At 32.4% G+C, this 17748-nt stretch overlaps 3 protein-coding genes across 6 annotated transcripts; 1 reads left to right on the forward strand and 2 right to left on the reverse strand.

Moving 5' to 3' along the window:
* Window positions 1–307: 307 nt before the first annotated feature.
* On the reverse strand, window positions 308–4095 carry LOC105950111 (transcription factor MYB73). Of its 4 annotated transcripts, none has more exons than XM_088826436.1 (4): window positions 2719–4095; window positions 1686–1780; window positions 1338–1593; window positions 308–1231 (listed from the first exon to the last, which is right to left on the reverse strand). In XM_088826436.1, the coding sequence occupies exons 3-4, from the start codon at window positions 1483–1485 to the stop codon at window positions 621–623; spliced, it is 759 nt and encodes a 252-aa protein (XP_088682562.1). In that variant the 5' UTR covers window positions 1486–1593; window positions 1686–1780; window positions 2719–4095; the 3' UTR covers window positions 308–620. The 4 variants fall into 4 exon arrangements, with proteins under 4 accessions (XP_088682562.1, XP_088682561.1, XP_012828884.2 ...); XM_088826435.1 differs by having other exon boundaries at window positions 2705–2804; XM_012973430.2 differs by lacking the exon at window positions 2719–4095 and having other exon boundaries at window positions 1686–1828.
* Window positions 4096–4274: 179 nt separating this feature from the next.
* Window positions 4275–6424, reverse strand: LOC105950106 (gamma-secretase subunit). The gene is made up of 2 exons (XM_012973422.2): window positions 5788–6424; window positions 4275–4624 (listed from the first exon to the last, which is right to left on the reverse strand). The coding sequence occupies exons 1-2, from the start codon at window positions 6095–6097 to the stop codon at window positions 4464–4466; spliced, it is 471 nt and encodes a 156-aa protein (XP_012828876.2). The 5' UTR covers window positions 6098–6424; the 3' UTR covers window positions 4275–4463.
* A 9142-nt stretch (window positions 6425–15566) lies between these two features.
* On the forward strand, window positions 15567–17517 carry NDHO (NAD(P)H:plastoquinone dehydrogenase complex subunit O). Its single transcript, XM_088827425.1, has 6 exons — window positions 15567–15983; window positions 16461–16516; window positions 16728–16793; window positions 16893–16934; window positions 17146–17205; window positions 17321–17517. Exons 1-6 carry the CDS (start codon window positions 15764–15766, stop codon window positions 17348–17350), a joined length of 474 nt encoding a protein of 157 aa, XP_088683551.1. The 5' UTR covers window positions 15567–15763; the 3' UTR covers window positions 17351–17517.
* The last annotated feature ends 231 nt before the right edge of the window (window positions 17518–17748 follow it).

Raw genomic sequence — 17748 nt, forward strand, 5'->3', positions numbered from 1 at the left:
TTTCAATAAAAAATAAAAAAAATAAAAATAGCAAAAAGTCACATAATAATTAATATAATATAACATCTGTAATCCAACATACTACATATGAAATAAATTGTATTAATAACACAAAACAATACTTATAATCCTACAACTCATCAATACCTCTCTTTTTCATTTCAAAAAGTAGCAAATTCTCACTCATTTCTCATAAATGAAAATACAGTAAGCAAATCATAACAAATGATAATTAATATATTTTAGCAAGTTACAGATAATAAACATTGCATCATAAGTAAACAATAGCCAAACAAAACCTTGTATATGAGACAAATAGCACAAGTTTTCATAACTTCCGACGAATTCAAACATCGTTTATTCAATAAAATAAAAATAAAAAAAGCAAGAGAATCAAGTACTCGTCCGAGGACCGAGTTTCTCTTGCAAACCCCATACGACAAACAACAATGTGTGCTCAAAGTCACACGACACAGACACTTGACGCTAAAACTCGTTCACTGACAAAACAAAATAAATCAAACGACCAATAAACCCCAAAAAAAAAACAGAAAAAGAAAAAGAAAAAGAAGAAAAGACCAATAACGATAAAACAATATTCCCAGAGATAGTAAAAGCTGCTAATTATTCTGAAATTTTCCGACCCCCAAAAAGTCGATGAATTGATAGTTTTTCATTCTTGCTCCTTCCTTCGCCTGAGGCGCAGCAGATTTAGCACGAGACATCATAGGATCTCCATTGTTTTTTCCCAGATTGGCGTAATAGCCATTTCCAATGTTAGTGTTCTCAAATGGATAAAAGCCACCTGGATTGGGACGGTGGGCCCCAAACAAAGTCGAACCCCCTGCATAGATGGAAGAGGAACCACCCCCACCACCATTGAATAAGGGCAAATCGGTCTTTTTCCCCCACCACGCCACATCAGCAAATTGCGAAACATTAGTGAGACCACCCGATCCGCCGGAAAAATCCATAGATCCTCCCATGTTGGGAGGAGCCGCCCAGTAAGGGATCTGCGGTTCTTTGGCTTTTTTTCTAGTTGCCGCCAATGAGTGGTACAGATTCTTCAGTTGACAATCAGTTCTGCCACGGAAAAACTCTACAAAAGAAGACCACTTGCTTCCGTGGTCTTTGTAAAGCTGGAGAATCCTCTCCTTCTCTTCTTCGCTAAACGGTGTTTTCACAACCTGTGGATTCAGATGGTTCATCCATCTCGCCCTACAGCTCGACCCTGTTTCAGATCCAACAACTTCCGTTTCTTAGATTTATATATTAACAAAAAAAAAATTTCAAGAAATGACAAAAATTTAATAAATCAATTACATTAAAACACGTACCTCTTCTTCCCTTCATTTTCTTTCCGATTGTGCTCCAATTCCTTGGACCGTGACGTATGACAAGTTCAACTAGGAGCTTATCTTCATCGCACGACCAATGCCCTTTTCTGCTTTCAGGCCTCCTCTTCAATGATAGGAACGCCTCCATTGCCAAACAGTAAAAGGGCACAAAGTTTTCTATGGTGTTTTCAATCGAGAGGCGCAAGCCCCGTTTATATAGGAGGACGGGTAATAATTGTTATGCATGGACGCATAGCTGGAGAGTTAATACATAATCACTTTTGTCAATCCAGTGAGATTGCTTAAATTTGATACCTAATATTCACTGAATACACTCCAAACGCTTACCATTTAACGGAGTAATAAATTACGCTAATTTCCTCGATAACTGTCTTACACGCGTCCCATATATGTGTAAGCACCCATGAGGCGCTGGCTTATCCCTGGACATTAAATTGAATTCTTTTGCCAAATAATACGTCTATTACAAACTAATGGAAAAAAAACATGAATTGCAAAACTCCGTGATTTTTGGTGCTCGATTATCGAACCCCAATAGGAAACTGAATAATGTGGCTGCGCGGCTTTTAAGCATGAAGTGATTTTAATTCCTCCTGATAGTGCCTTTAGGGGTATGATAGTAACACGACTCGGTGATAACAATACACTGGTGTTCTCATGATGCAGGTTCATTCGAAAATTCTCTCAATTTTCGTTCTATGGGCGAGAAAATATAACACAATTCCTACCAGGAAAGAAATTTGACAAACTCTCCAATACTAATTAAGAAAGTGGATGTTGACAAACTTTCTAAATAATAACGAGCATGTATTTCCAAATTCGAATAGCTTGTCAGCCTGCCAATATATGCAGCTAATCAATTGAAACGACTGAGTATATATTACAGTGTGAAGTAGAAGGCAAATGCACATACTAAGAGATGATAGTTAACCATACACAACTCTATTAAAAATCATAACCATTCTTTGCTCAAAGAGTTATATCTTATATGTTTTTCCATTGCTATTGAAAATTCCAATTATCTATAGGAAATAGTACGCGTTATCTAACATATTGTATTGTGCGTCCGAGTCTATTTACCATAAGAGCTATTATTCCATTTGTAGTAAAACTGCCAAATTTATTCAAACGGTGTCACTAATTTTACAAAAGAAGAAAATTTAAGTGTTCGTCAAAATTGAACAGCAGCCACCATAGCCAAAAGCAAAACTTCAAACTGGTTTCCTGAATTAGTTAGATATATATTATCTATCCCAGCCTCGTAAGGGAAAATTGACAGATTGGAAATACAAAAACCTATTTAAATTTGTTCACAATAAACAACTTTAAGAAATAAGCCAACCAACCTTCTCGAAGTCACTTGCTATTGGTCCTGACTCCTGATAGTCACGGATTTACTCTGGGAAGTAGTCAAAAGCCAGCATCTCAATTGTCTGAGCTAAGACACTAATAAACTTAAAACAATATATCAGCTACGTACAATTGAAAAAACCCAATAAAGTAAAACGAGAAAATGGAGTTGAAAGCAGAAACTTTTTCAGTCATCTGAAAGTATACAAAATTCAAATAACTTTTTTCTTTCTTATAAGCAAAGAACTTCTTCCGCGGGTCATTGGACTGTGTCCAATTGACCTTTATAAATGCAAAGCTTCTCATGTTGACTCAAACAGAATACCATGCAAATACGTACAGTTCATAAAGTATATGAATGCTGAATGAATGTTCAAAGGTGATAGAACAATCTGTACATCGTTACGCTGCTCTACTCCTTGGATGAAGCAGATGAAAACCAAAATATATATTAATGAGGAACTTATAGGAATCCAACAAACTGTCAACGATTCGCAAGAAAAAAGAATCTTTCTTGAATATTTGAGCGGTTTGCAAAAGCAAATTGTGTAAAACAAGTTCAACAGCTACCCTTTGGAAGCTTTCGTGTAAACTCAATAGACCAGTGAATTTCTTACAAGCTTTCCGGGTTATACTTCCCAAACAGCTTTTGATCATATGCTGCTCTAGTTTCATTAAGCAAAGTGGCCGGAGTTGAAACATGAAAGTTATTTTCCCTTTTTGATCTATTCTTTATTATTTTTTTCATCAGTCAGTAGTTGCAGGTTTTAGTTTAGTTTATATTCACAATTAATACCAATTCTATTGAATGTTACCCCGCATGCTTCATAACAAGTTAGACTGAGTAATTAAACGTAAAATCTTGCAGCAATTTGTTAGCATGTTCCTAGCACGCTGTCCTAAATGTTAATGAGTATCCACCTAATCTGCTCCCAAACCATTTTTGTCTCTAACACTAGCAAGGAAACTACATATTCAAAGATTTCCTTTTCTTTTTTCCCCGATTAATTCTCGAGTAATCAGAGAAAGCCCTTAGCAAGAACGGATATATTATCTTTTCGTACTTTGTATCACTACTAATTCAGTGCAGATTTATGATTATTTATTTACTGAAAAAAGACGAGTAGAATAAAAAAACCGTAAGCACCTCTCAATCCAAGAAAACAAACTCTATGCTGAACTTTGTTTCTAGACGTTCACTCACACAATCTGAGGCAATTATACATAGTCAGACAATTTCAATGAGCCCAGAATTATAAGACCTACAGAATTCCAGTTCGCAGTTTCAAGTTTAAGCTGTGCATAATTGGTTGAATTTGTTGTAATCCCATACCATCACATTAACAAAGAACAATATAATAACATGTAACTCCAAAACTTCCAATCGGCATCTATATTTTGTGGTGATCTCCAAACCAAGAATGATAGTTACCTTCTAAAGATTCCAATTGTGTTATCTCCTTTGGGGTTTTAGAATTAAGACTGCTACTCATATAATCAAGAACGAAAAAAACAAAATTTTGCATCCTTTATATCAAACAGTAACCACAGAGCCCATGTGTCATTAATAGGAAAAGGGATTTCAAAACACAACCCCTGTGATTAGCACAACAACAACAACAAAGCAACTTGTTTATAAAGCCGTAATTAAAAGGCAGTAACTGAACATAACACCCCAAATAGTTTTCAGGAAAAAAAAATACATACTAGTGCATGTAGATACCGAACGTATACAAGTAGGAAATAGGAACATATCTAGATCCATCCAGTTAAGCCATATTTGTCAGCCACATTGTACAATACCAATTCCTTCCAAACATGCCCAAACATACGCTCCCCTCCAATGGCAAAGGTAAGAGCCCATGAGGATAGAATAGCTGTGAACACCGTGAAACCAATTGCTGATCCAACAAGATCTGTTAATAGCAGTCACAGTATCATTTAAAATGAATCGGAGGAGTGCTAAATTACAAAGCTTAAGAACTAAAAATAGTAGATGAACCACAGAGATTAAGAAAAAGTTAAAATGCTGAAAGCTGGAGTTATAAGAACTAAGAAGGATAAGTTTGCATTGTAGTGACAATCTGTAGAAAGGGAGACATACCCACTCTAAGGCAGGTGGCCTACCATCAGATGAATCGATATGTTTTGTATGTACGCAAATCAGACTCACGAAAAAATAACTCGGGAGGGAAATTCTGGGACTTTTTCAGTTCAAGGGAAGCCTCCTTTAAAGATAATTTAGTTACCAAATGAGCGTTGAGTTCAAGTTTTACTGATAGCTTATCACAAATTTTAAAACAGTTTTCTGCTATAGGCATTTCAGCAAGTGCAAAAATTGGCCTCAAAGTTCGCCTATAAATTTTAAACTTAAGTTATTCTTTCAGTTTCAGTGGACATCATTGTCATCTAGGATTAGAGTTAGAACAAATTAATCATTTGCTACTTTTTTTCCTCTCCTTTCCTTCCAACCCCGGAACGTTAATTTTCTCCTTTCAAGTATAGGTGAGTGCACTAAAACAGTAAAATGGCGCTGGTTATCTTACATCATGAACCCACCGACAAATTAGATAAAGTAAACCGAGAACTTATCTCAGCAAGAATTAATCATCTAACTAAAATGTTCTTGCTATTGTTTGTTGCTCATAGATAAGACTGGTACTTACTCAATAGTTCAATAGGCAGATGTTATAGTGCCAAATTAGATTCTATTGCATTATTCGCGACCATGATCGTGATTTTGATTTCAAATATTGCTGCGAGAGCTAAGCTCAGATGTGCATTCAGAAAGTAAATAATTTCCTTATATAATAAATATATATATCGGATTGACTTACATGAACCCAATAGCAACATAAAATACAACCAAATTTAGCTACAACCTGATACAAATATTCTACAGCTACCTGCATACACTATCCATAAACTAAATGGTGGGCTAGAATTAGGTTATCCACCATTCATAAAAATAAAATTAAAATTAAAAAATTAAAAAATCACAGTAAATTCAGTTTCAAACAGCACAATACACATTATAGCACTAAAATTCTAAATAACTGTAAAAAAAAATTAAACTTACAGGTGCGGAGGCGAGGGTTTGAATGATGAGAATGGGGGTTGCGAAGGACTGGCCAGAAATAGAAGCAATTGACGGCCCAAAGGAAAGGCAGGCATAAAAATCCCAATTTGAAGAATCTGCGAGCATACGCAAGCGAATCTTCGTGCGAGAGGCCAAGCGGGCCATCAATGGTGGGCCATTCGACCCGGGCCAATCTGCTGCTGGACGGTGCGATGTCGTCGGTGGTTGCTGTTATGGGAAGAATGCTCGTGGAAGCGCCGCCGTGACTAGGGTGGCGATCGGAGGTAGGGTTTCTGGAATCGCTGTCCATTTGGGAGAAATTTGATTGGGAAAGCTAACAAATTTTCGTTGGATCAATAAGCTCCGCCAGTCACCAATTCTTCAATTTTTAGTATGGATCTCGATTTTTTTTACAAAATTAGACATACACTATAACCGATTCGAAATAAAAATCTCCATAAATTAATAACTCCGTGTACATAATAATTTCTTTTTGTTCCAATTCGATGAATAATTTAATATTTCGCTAAGTTAATATAATTTTATTGTTTTCGATTGTATTAAATTTATAAAGATTAATTGTTGAAATTAATGGTCGGCTGGTTGGACTCAAGAATTAGTCAATTTTGTTAGAACCATTGAAAATGGTTTACTGGATCATATATCTAATTAAATACATCATTCTACACTATAAATACGTACAAATAGGTTTTTTTTTTTATAGAAAATATGTACAAGTAGCTACTCAATGCATATATACATTCACATGTATGTATGTATTTTGTTTGTAAATCTACGGTGCAAAATATTTCGGTATCTTTCATTAGGTGTGACATGGACAAGATTGTTAAAAACCAATCGTATAGAATCGGATTCACACGGTCATCCTTATCAATGGGTCTTTGTGCGAAGAACATTTGTCGATTTAGGTTCAATGTGGGTTCATATATCTTCTAAAACTTGTGAAATTTGTCTTGTTCGTTCTAAAGTAAAATTACATCGGTTTATTTGTCGTATAATTCATAATATACACATACTCATCATAACTTATGTTAATAATAATTGATGGCTTGAATGCAAGACTTTTCGTAGAATAAGTACAAGACTTATTTAGGGGTGGAAATTAGACGAATCATATCGGAAGTAGCACTTTTGGAAAAATTTCGATTTTTTTCTTAAGTAAAGAGTAATTCCAATTCCATTCGCAAAAAATGGAGAGAAAAAAACGAAAATCAAAATTTCAAAAATTGGAATAAAATAATTAATTACCAAGTTGAAAATTTTTGATAAGATAAGTGCAATTTTTTTAAAACAAAAATAGGATTTTCAAAAAAAGTCCGACTTTTCAAAATTATTTTCAAATATTGAAATCAAACTGGAAATTATTTCGATTCATATATATATATATATATATATATATATATATATATATATATATATATATATATATATATATATATATAACTTCTTTTTAATACGGAGAGGCCCAAACTATTTTGCACCATTTGAGAAAAACCCCTTCATAATTTCAGCCACCCATTTTTCTAGAATAGATCCCTTAAACATTCAAATAATAGGGGTAGACCCAAATTTATATTTGTCATTTTGATAACAGCCCAAACTTTTCCTAATTACATAATTACCCTCAATCAAATCCCACAAAACCCGTTACTTTACCTTTTGAAATAAAATCAAATCCCTTCCTATTTTTCCGTTAAATCACTATCATCCCAAACCCACTATCGAATAAATTGCAAAACCTCCCAGAACAACTTCCCGGTACGGCCGATTGAAAGGGGAAGACGTCTGCACTGCCGTGAAACGACGATTTTCGTGCACTCCGAGCAAGCTGTCGTAGGTACGTCGTCGCCACTCGCTGAATCGCTATCATCCATCGATTTGTTGATATGTTTTGGCTAAATCGACTATTACGTTTGTGTAATTGCAGATCTGTTATAATCGCATACCGAATTCGAGCACTAAATCAGTGATATTGCAACAATTGATGGGCATGACATCCACCAGAAGTGATATCGTCGTTGGCCGCCGCCGTCGCCGTCGCCGTCACTGCTCCAATCTAGGGTTACTTAAATCTAGGATTACTCAAATCTAGGGTTTTGATAATTTTTCGGCCCATAGTTGATTAACGAGATGCATAGTCGAATTACATCTGTATTAATATATTATCCCATATCATTTAATAGACTATCCCACTGGTATAATTTTACTATGGATCTCGTTAATCGACTATGGGCCGAAGAATCATCAAAACCCTAAATTTGAGAAGTGACGGCGGCGGATTTGTGTTTTAAAATTAATAGACTGTCTCATATCTTTTAATAGACTATCCCATGTATCTAATTCGACTATGGGTTTAGTTAATCGACTATTGGAAAAAAAATATATATATATGGAAACTAAATAATATGTTTGTTTGAAATACCAATCAATTAGGGTAATTTTCCTTATTATATGAAAACGATTAAGGTAAATAATAATATATATGAAAAAATAATAATATATATGGAAACTGAAAATTATGTTTGTTTGAAATACTAATCAATTTGGTTAATTTTCCTTTTATCATGTAATAGATTATCTTATTGATCTAATTCGACTATGGATCTCGTTAATCGACTATGGATCCCGTATTATTCAACCACATAGTATATTAATAATTTCAATATAGTACATTGATCTTCTATGATAGTATATTACGGTTATAGTAGTGATATGAATTGTGTTACAAACAATATACCACTGAAATGACAAGAACATTGAGAACAACACCAACGTAAAGTATTCCAACATAACCAATAAAATAGTACATTAATAATCTCATAATTTCAATCTAGGGTTTTGATAAAATACATAAAACACATCATAACACAATCAAACCAATATGTCGAGTTAAAAAACTCTAGTACATTAATAATCTCATAATAGTATAATAAAATGATAATGGTAGTATCATACGGTATTCATAATAGTATACTACTGTATTACAACGGTTTAAAACTTAACCGAAGTTACCGAGCCATTACATCGTAAACACCTCTTTATAGCAACCAACCCACCAAACCTCAACAAAATCCGTACGAAATTCGCCATCGAAAAAACCTAAAATCATGAAACAAAATTAAAAATGCAGCATACTAAAAAATGATTAAATAGACTGCAAATACATTTGAATGACAATACATTAATATCATTAAAAATAAACTTAAAATGCAAAATCCATACGCTAATTTAAAAAAGACTACGAACTATATTTTAATGTACTACCCAGCACACTTAAATCGGCTGTTATAAAAAAATAAACCAACTATCGACCGGGATCAGACTCATGAACTCCACGGCAGCGGACAGTTATTTCAATTAATGCGTAAACCAACTACGATGTTCATATAAAACAACTCTGGTCCGATATGCGTGAACCATCCTCATCTAACTCTGTCAATCCTCTTCCAAACAAACATCATCCGCCAAAAAATAACGATGTATATATGACGGAATAATTTTGTTAAAAAACGTTCTACTTAATAGAATCAAGTATCAACACAACTCGTAAAAATTTGTAACCACCGTAATCGACAATCCTAGACATTGAGCGAAAAATAAAAACGAATAACGCATTCATACCCGGTTAACAACGTCCAACAACGAACGCTCAAATTCGATCCTATTTCAACGACGGTGCAGAAATCTTCAAAGACGATAAAAAACCGCTTGAACGCTGAAGAGAACCTTCGAAAAATATTGTACACGATTTGATATAACGGCCAATGATCTCACGTAATTTTATTCCGTGATTTTAGGCAACGTATCAGCAAATCTCAAATCACGTAGTAAAGGAAATAAATATCGTTTAAAAATAAAACAGGGGTACTAAAGGCAAATTATATAATATATTTTGCCAAGTTGGCAAAATTGGGTCTATCTCAAAAAGGAGAAAAAAAATTGGATCTACCTCATTAGAAAATATGAACAAGGGGGTTATCCCTAATAAACTTTTTTTTCTAATTATGTCCATGTTACCTCATCAACATTATAACCAACTATGCACATGCCACCTCATCAGCCATTTTTTTTTAATTTATTTAAAAAAATTAATTTTTTTACTCTATCAGGTTTATTAATTGACTATGAGATATAAACATAGTCTATTAAGAATTTGATTATTAAAAATAACAAATCACAACTACAAAATAATACAAGATCAACTATATTTTACAAAAACAAAATATATACAAACATTGTAATTGATTTATGCAATTGAAATCAATAAACGAAAAAATCAATAAAAAAAAAGGGTGAGTTGATTGACCTTAATCGACTACTAGAGCATAGTCAATTAAAGTAATCGACTATTGAAAATGTACATAGTCGATTAAAGATCCAGCCTGCGCGGATTTCTCTACCCGCGCCATTATCCATCCGATTTTCCAAAAAAACCTAAATCTACCTCCCCATCGTCTTCACACTGCCGCCACACCACATTTTCTCAACCACAGTGGGAGTTCGATCTCCCAGTATCCCAGTTTCAAGAACTGATATCATCCATTAACGACTTTAATGAAAAACTCCATTAAAATATAACAAGCAGAAAAGAGAGAAAAAAAACACAGAGAAGAGAGAAGATGAAGAATCCTTGAAATTCATACATTGTTCCCAACAAACTGTAATCTTGTCAAAATCAACAGGAAATTCTGATAGATCTACTCACACTCATGACATATTTGCAGAAATTAATCTCAAAACAAATTGGGTGTTGTTTTTTTCTCTTTTAATTTCTTAAGCGATTTATTGTAAGAAAAAGAATATTAATGTGCATACGGCTTCAATCCCGTTGATGATATGAGTGACGACCTTTTCCATTTGTACAAAGAAGAAGAAGAGTAGGAAAGGAGGAGAGAGAGAGAGAGAGAGAGAGAGAGAGAGAGAGAGAGAGAGAGAGAGAGAGAGAGAGAGAGAGAGAGAGAGAGAGAGAGAGAGAGAGAGAGAGAGAGAGAGAGAGAGAGAGAGAGAGAGAGTACTGTAGAGAAGAAGATGAGGAAAAAAGAGGGGAGAGAGAGAGAGAGAGTACCGTAGAGAAGAAGATGAGGAAAAATGAGAGAGATAGTGTGTGTACGTGAAAAGAAGAGGAGGAAAAAAGAGGAGAGAGAAAGAGGAAGAAGAGGAAGAAAATGAGGAGAGAGAAAAAAAAATGTATGTAGAGAAAAAGAGGAAAAATGAGGAGAGATAGTGTATTGGACAATTAATGATAAGTTTGGAATTATGAAAATATCATTTGGGTGCAATATTAGATAAGAGGGTTTTCTCTAATTATTTTTAGGAGGGGTGTTTCCCTAACTACTTTTCCTAGATGAGGGGGTTATTGTTAATTTTCCCATATATATTTCAAGGGAAATTGGCAAAAAGGGACATGACAAGCGACTTACATGCACATTGGTTCACAAAAAAAAAACAGTATTTCAAATAAGCACATCCCCGTGTCTTTCGTCTAAAATATTTTCCATAATATAATTCTTATCAGTTTCATTCATTATGCTCTAACTTCCTTAATATTACACATTGACCCCGTATTTAAACAAATATATCACATTAACCCCCATTTTAATAATTTTTTGAAATTAATTTTTTCAGAAAATAATTTTTTTTCTGAAATTTTTTTGCCGGCCAGATTCCGGCGTTGACTTTTTTTTTATCTTACTTTTTTTCCGATTTTTTTTCCGTCCGGTCAACCGTCGTTGACCGCCGGTCTCCGGCGTTGACTTTTTTTCTTTTAAATTTTTTTTGGTGAATTTTTTTTATAAGAAAAAAATACTTTAATTAATATTACTGTCTTGACTGCTAAATTACTGTCTCTGACGGTAATATTACTGTTTGGGACAATAATATTAAGAATATTATTTTTCCGAACAGTAATATTACTAATATTACTGTCACAAACATTAATATTATTGCATGAGACAGTAATATTACGGTTGGAGACAGTAATATTACAGTTGAAAACAACAAAAATGTAGGCCAAGACGATAAATTGATTAATACAGTAATATTACTGTCTCAGAGAGTTAAATTACTGTTAGAGACAGTAATTTAACAGCCAAGACAATAATATTAATTAAAATAATTTTTTTTAAGAAAAAACAAAATTTCACAAAAAAATAGGTCAATTAACAGTTAAATTACTGTCTCTGACAGTTAAATAACTGCTGGAGGCAGTAATTTAGCAACGAACACAGTAATCTTAATTAAAATATTAAAACAAAAAAAAAAGTCAATTAACAGTTAAATTACTGTCTTCGACAGTTAAATAACTGCTGGAGACAGTAATTTAGCAGCTAAGACAGTAATATAAGTATAATATTTTTTTAAGAAAAAAAAGTCAATCAGTTAAATTACTGTCTCCAACTGTTAAATAACTGCTAGAGATAGTAATTTAGCAGCCAAGACAGTAATATCAATGAAAATATTTTTTTAAGAGAACACAAAATTATTAAACATAAAAAATAAAAAAGTCGACGCTGGAGACCGACGGTCAACGGCGTGCTGACTGGCGGTCTCCGGTGGTGGCGGGTCAAAATTAAAATTATGGTCAAAATTGGTTAATTAGTTGATTGGTTAATTGGTGAAATTGGGCTAAATTGGGGTGTAAATCATGAAATTGAAGTTGAATTGGATTTCAAGGAATTTGGGGTAATTTTGGTATATATAAAAGGGTTTTCCTTAGTTGCAAATAAGTTTGAATGGGCTGAAAATATTTGAAAGACAAAAAAGTTGGATATCTCTTTTTTAATTAAGTGCCCTTGTCATGGGCCTTTTTGAGATTAACCCATATTTCAATTCCTTTCCAAGAAATATGTGAAAATTTTGGGAAAATTCAATATCCGAATGTTTGTGATTCGAAATGAAAAATAATGTTCCAAGAGCAAAAAAAAAAAAAAAAATCAGATCCAAATCGGCGGAATTTCCGAAACTCCATTTCAGTTTCCAATCCTAGGCTTATTTTAGAGTTAAGTGCACTTTGCACCCTGTACTTTAGCCGGTATTGTGTTTTGCCACCAAAAAAACATTGCCTGTTCATACCTGGACTTACTAATTCGCATGCAATCAACTCGATTTATCATAGGATGACTCGTGCCATCTAATATATGTTTTTTTTTTATTTTTTTTGGTCGTATGATTTACAAGTTATTATACGAGAAAGTGTAACTTTATGCCGTGCACCTACATAGTTGACTGCGGCTTCCTTCATTAAAAAAAAGGATATGCGATTTTTGATACATCATAATTCACTACTTAAAGTTATAAATGTTAAAATACAACCATGCCCTAATTATTTCTCACAAAAATAATATAGAGGCCTACATCTAGCAAAATTAACGACGACATTTTTGTCAAAGAACACTTAATACATCATTAATCATGTATAGTAAACAACACATCATTTACTCTATAAGATAGTAAGATTATTGTAGTGTGTTCACAATAATCTTAATGCGTTGACCGGTCAATGACGGGAAAAGAAGATAATTCAAAAATAAAAAATTAGAAAGAAAAAAATAAAATAAAAAATGTCAACGCCGAGGCGTCAGAAAAAAAAATTTCTTAAACATCAAAATTCAAAAAATTATAAAAAATTGAAGTTAATGTGATATATTTCTTAAAATTGGGGGACAATGTGCAATATTTGTTAAGTTAGAATAATATGGATGAAATTGATGAATATTATATTTTAAAGGATATTTTTTACAAGGGAATTCACTTATTTGCAAAACTGTTTTTCGTTTAAACATATGTGCATTTAAGTTTGTGCATATGCGATTATTTACAATTTGCCCAATTTTTTTATCACCAATATATATATATATATATATATATATATATATATATATATATATATATATATATATATATATATATATATATATATATATATATATATATATATATATATATATATACTATACTAGACACGGCCACGGGCCGGGTTTGACCCGGACCCGCCCCGTTGACTGCCCCGACCCGCCCCGTTGACCATGGACCCAGACCCGGACCCGGCCAAATCCGGGTCGGTTTCGGATCCCGTTTATTTGGACCCGGGACCCGACGGTCTACCCGGCGGGGGGACCTGAGGGCCCGAACCCGGGGACCCGACAGGTCAACCCGGAAATATCCGGTTTTTTTGTCCAAAAATGCACATTTTGGGATTTGAACCGCCCCAGAAATATCCGGTTTTTTTTGTCCAAAAATGCACATTTTGGGATTTGAACTTAGAGCAGTAGGGAAGAATGTACAGCTTTTTACCACTAGACCAACCAACATATTTAATTAAAAATAGACTATAAATATATATAATATACAGCTATGGTGTAAATGATAAATATGTTAAATAAATTAATAATTTTCATATTAATTATTATTAAATAATTTTAATTAAATAATTTTAATTAAATAATTAGCAAATGCAATATAAGAAAAAATATATATAATCACGGTTCAATACTTCAAAACATCTATTATTAATTAATATATCAATATAATCTCCACTACTGAAAATATAAAGTATTGAATTAATTCACTTATGTTATTAAAATCGATAGTGTGAAAAAATCGAATGAAGAATAAAATAATATGGTTATTTAAAAAAATAGATTATAACTAATTTCAATTAATTTAAATCGATTAACCTCAATTATTGACAAGAACTTATTAATATTATTGAGGATTTTATCATAAGATAATTATTTAAAAATATAAATGATGTTTATTTTAACAAAAATAGATTATATCTCATTTCAATTAATATTCTTACTTTAAAAATAACATTATATACTGACTAGTATAATCAAAATATTATGATGTGATTTCTCTTTTAATAATTGGTTTAGTTTGTAAAAATGGTAAGAATTAAATCGTAGATCATATGATTTAATCTATTTTTTGCATTTACATTTTATTCAGATATTAGAATCGAATCGTAAGATTTAAATGAATTAAGCTCAAGTCCATTTTTTATATTATATTATATTTATTAATAATTTAATTAAATTATTTAATAATCATGAATATGATAATTAATAATCTATTTAACATTATTTATTATAATCATTTTACAACTTTTATGTTATATATATTCCTAGTTATAATAATTCTAACTATAAATATAAAAAATATAAATAACACTATCAAATGATTATAATAATTGTATAACTAATGTTTTATAAATTATTAATTGTCATGTTGACTATTATTAATATAAAAAAGTCCCGACTAATGACAAATGTATATATATATATTTAATTTTGAAAAATATAAAAAAAAATGCGATTTAATTTAAAAGAAAGATTAATATTAATTTTTTAAACTTTGAAAAATTTCTCAATTATTATTTTCACTTATAAATACCCATAAAACAATTTTCCCATGATCGTTTTATTTTTTTCGAAAATTGTTTAATGTTTAAATTCAATTATTTTTTAATTTTGAATTTAATGTTAATCTCATGTTTTTCAAGTTTCAATATAAGTTTTTTTTTTTTGTTTAAAAAAAATAAATAAATAAATAAATAATTGAAAAACTGGGTTGGACCAGGACCCGATCCGGACCCGGCCCGGACCCGGATGGACCCGCCCCGAACCCAGACCCGGCTTCCCGGGGGTCGGTTTCGGGTCCCCTAAAAGTCGGACCCGGACCTGACCCGCCCCGTGGCCATGTCTATACTATAGTATCTCCCTTTCATTTAATAAAAGAACAAATTGACAATTCAATCTGCAAAAATAAAAAAAAATAGAAAGAAAAAGAAAAAAAAAAAAAAAAAAAAAAAGAAAACCAAAGAAACTAGCACACACAACACAGTAGAGAGATAGTAAACCTTATCTACATACCAACTGATATTAACTAACAAGTGACACTAAAGAAAAACTTATTTTCAGACCATATATTATTTTTAATTTTATTTTTCCCAATTATGGCATTCTCAACATCATTCTCTCATGGCTCCTTCTCAACCACATCATCATCAACATTCTTCACAAAATCGAGACTTTTACCCGCCCGATTATCGCTAAGTATCCGAGCCGTTAAATCTTCAGAAGCAGCACCTAGTGACAATCTTGCTCAAGACACTACCACAACTGCTCAACCCACTACCAAAGCTGCTCCCAAGCCCAAGAAACCTGTTTACTCCAGTCAGTATATATATATATATATATATATATATATATATATATATATATATATATATATATATATATATATATATATATATATATATATATATATATATATATATATATTTCTCTTCATGATTTTTATTTTTATTTTTTTATATGTATATATATTATTTGGGAAATTTACAGTTTTCGTCCCTCAAGTTTGCAACGATTACATATTTGGTCACTCATGTTTCAATAATTGACATTTTTTAGTCATTTCCGTCGATTTATCGTTAGTCCGTCAGTTACGGTAGTGATGGAAACACGTTAGATTTCGTTAGTTTTAACGGAAAATTGATGGAAATGACTAAATAGTGTTGAATTTTTGAAACATGTGGGACCAAATGTAATTTTTTTGTGAGCGTGGGGGACCAAATATGAAAATGGAGAAAACGCGAGGGATGAAAACCGTAGTTTTCCCATATATATTTACATTTTTTTTCCGTGCAGTGAAGAAAGGGCAGATTGTGAGAGTTGAGAAGGAAAAGTATCTCAATAGTGTAAATGTGAGTTTAATTAATTAAAATCCCTGCAAATTAATATTCTGCGTATAGAGTTCAAATTTATTATCCAAAAACCGACATTGCGTAGTAAATGACATTTTTACCCTTATCGAAATATTTGTCGAATTTCTTGGACTAACTATATGATGGGAGAAAGGGTGCATGTATGTAATGTAATGTTAACCGATATTAGTGTATGTAATTTTTTTTTCAGTATTTATCGGTAGGGCATCCACCTTACTACAAGGGCCTCGACTATATATACGAAGACCGAGGCGAGGTGAATCTAGATTTGTTGTGAAGCAATAATACCGATTATATATACTCTATAGATTTTTAAAAACCTTTCATTTTTGTTTGTACATGATTTTTGTAATAGGTGCTGGACTTGCGCGTATTTGAGACGGGCGAATACGCACTTGTAAGTACACGATAATACGCACGCGCAAATGCTTCCTACACTGAATGAACCAACTCCAATTATTTATCCCTTTAATTAATAAATACTGAGAAATCATTAATAATATGAGGGAAAATATATATATATATATATATATATATATATATATATATATATATATATATATATATATTTTGTATAAAATTTGTGAAGTAGTGTTATTGCAATGCAGATTGCATGGGTAGGAATACCAACTGCACCAGCTTGGCTTCCAACTGACATGCTTATCAAGGTAATAGAATTTTCCAGATTGTTCTTGTTGACAGATTATTTATTTTTATTTTATTTTTAATATCTTCATTGATTAAAAATGGCGAATTCTGACAAATCGCAACGGGAACTTGCAGTCGGATAAGCTCGATTACGAGAGAATATAACAAGATGGGCAAATATTATTTCAGCTCAGTCCCAACATCAGCTACAATAAAGTTATATATTATTGAACACTGTACTTTCTGCTGACAATGTGTATAATCAATAATGTATAAGAGCATATATAAGAACAATTGTTTGGAGATTGATAATAAGAGAAAGGCGTCTTAAATAGGGGTGTTGATGAGCCGAGCCAGCTCGTGAGCTAGGTGAGCCGGCTCACAAAAGCTCGAACTCGAATATTTCGATCTCGAGCTTTCTGACGAGTCGAGCCCAAACTCATTTTTAGTTGTTGTTCGTGAGCTTGCGAGCCGATTCGCGAGTTTTTTTTTCATTTTTTTTTAATTCTTATTTTAAATATAATTAATATAAAATAAATAATAAATTTATGTAAATAATAAAA

Source organism: Erythranthe guttata, chromosome 12, assembly GCF_056151865.1.
Source record: "Erythranthe guttata isolate IM_541 chromosome 12, IM_541, whole genome shotgun sequence".
Classification (NCBI taxonomy): domain Eukaryota; kingdom Viridiplantae; phylum Streptophyta; class Magnoliopsida; order Lamiales; family Phrymaceae; genus Erythranthe; species Erythranthe guttata.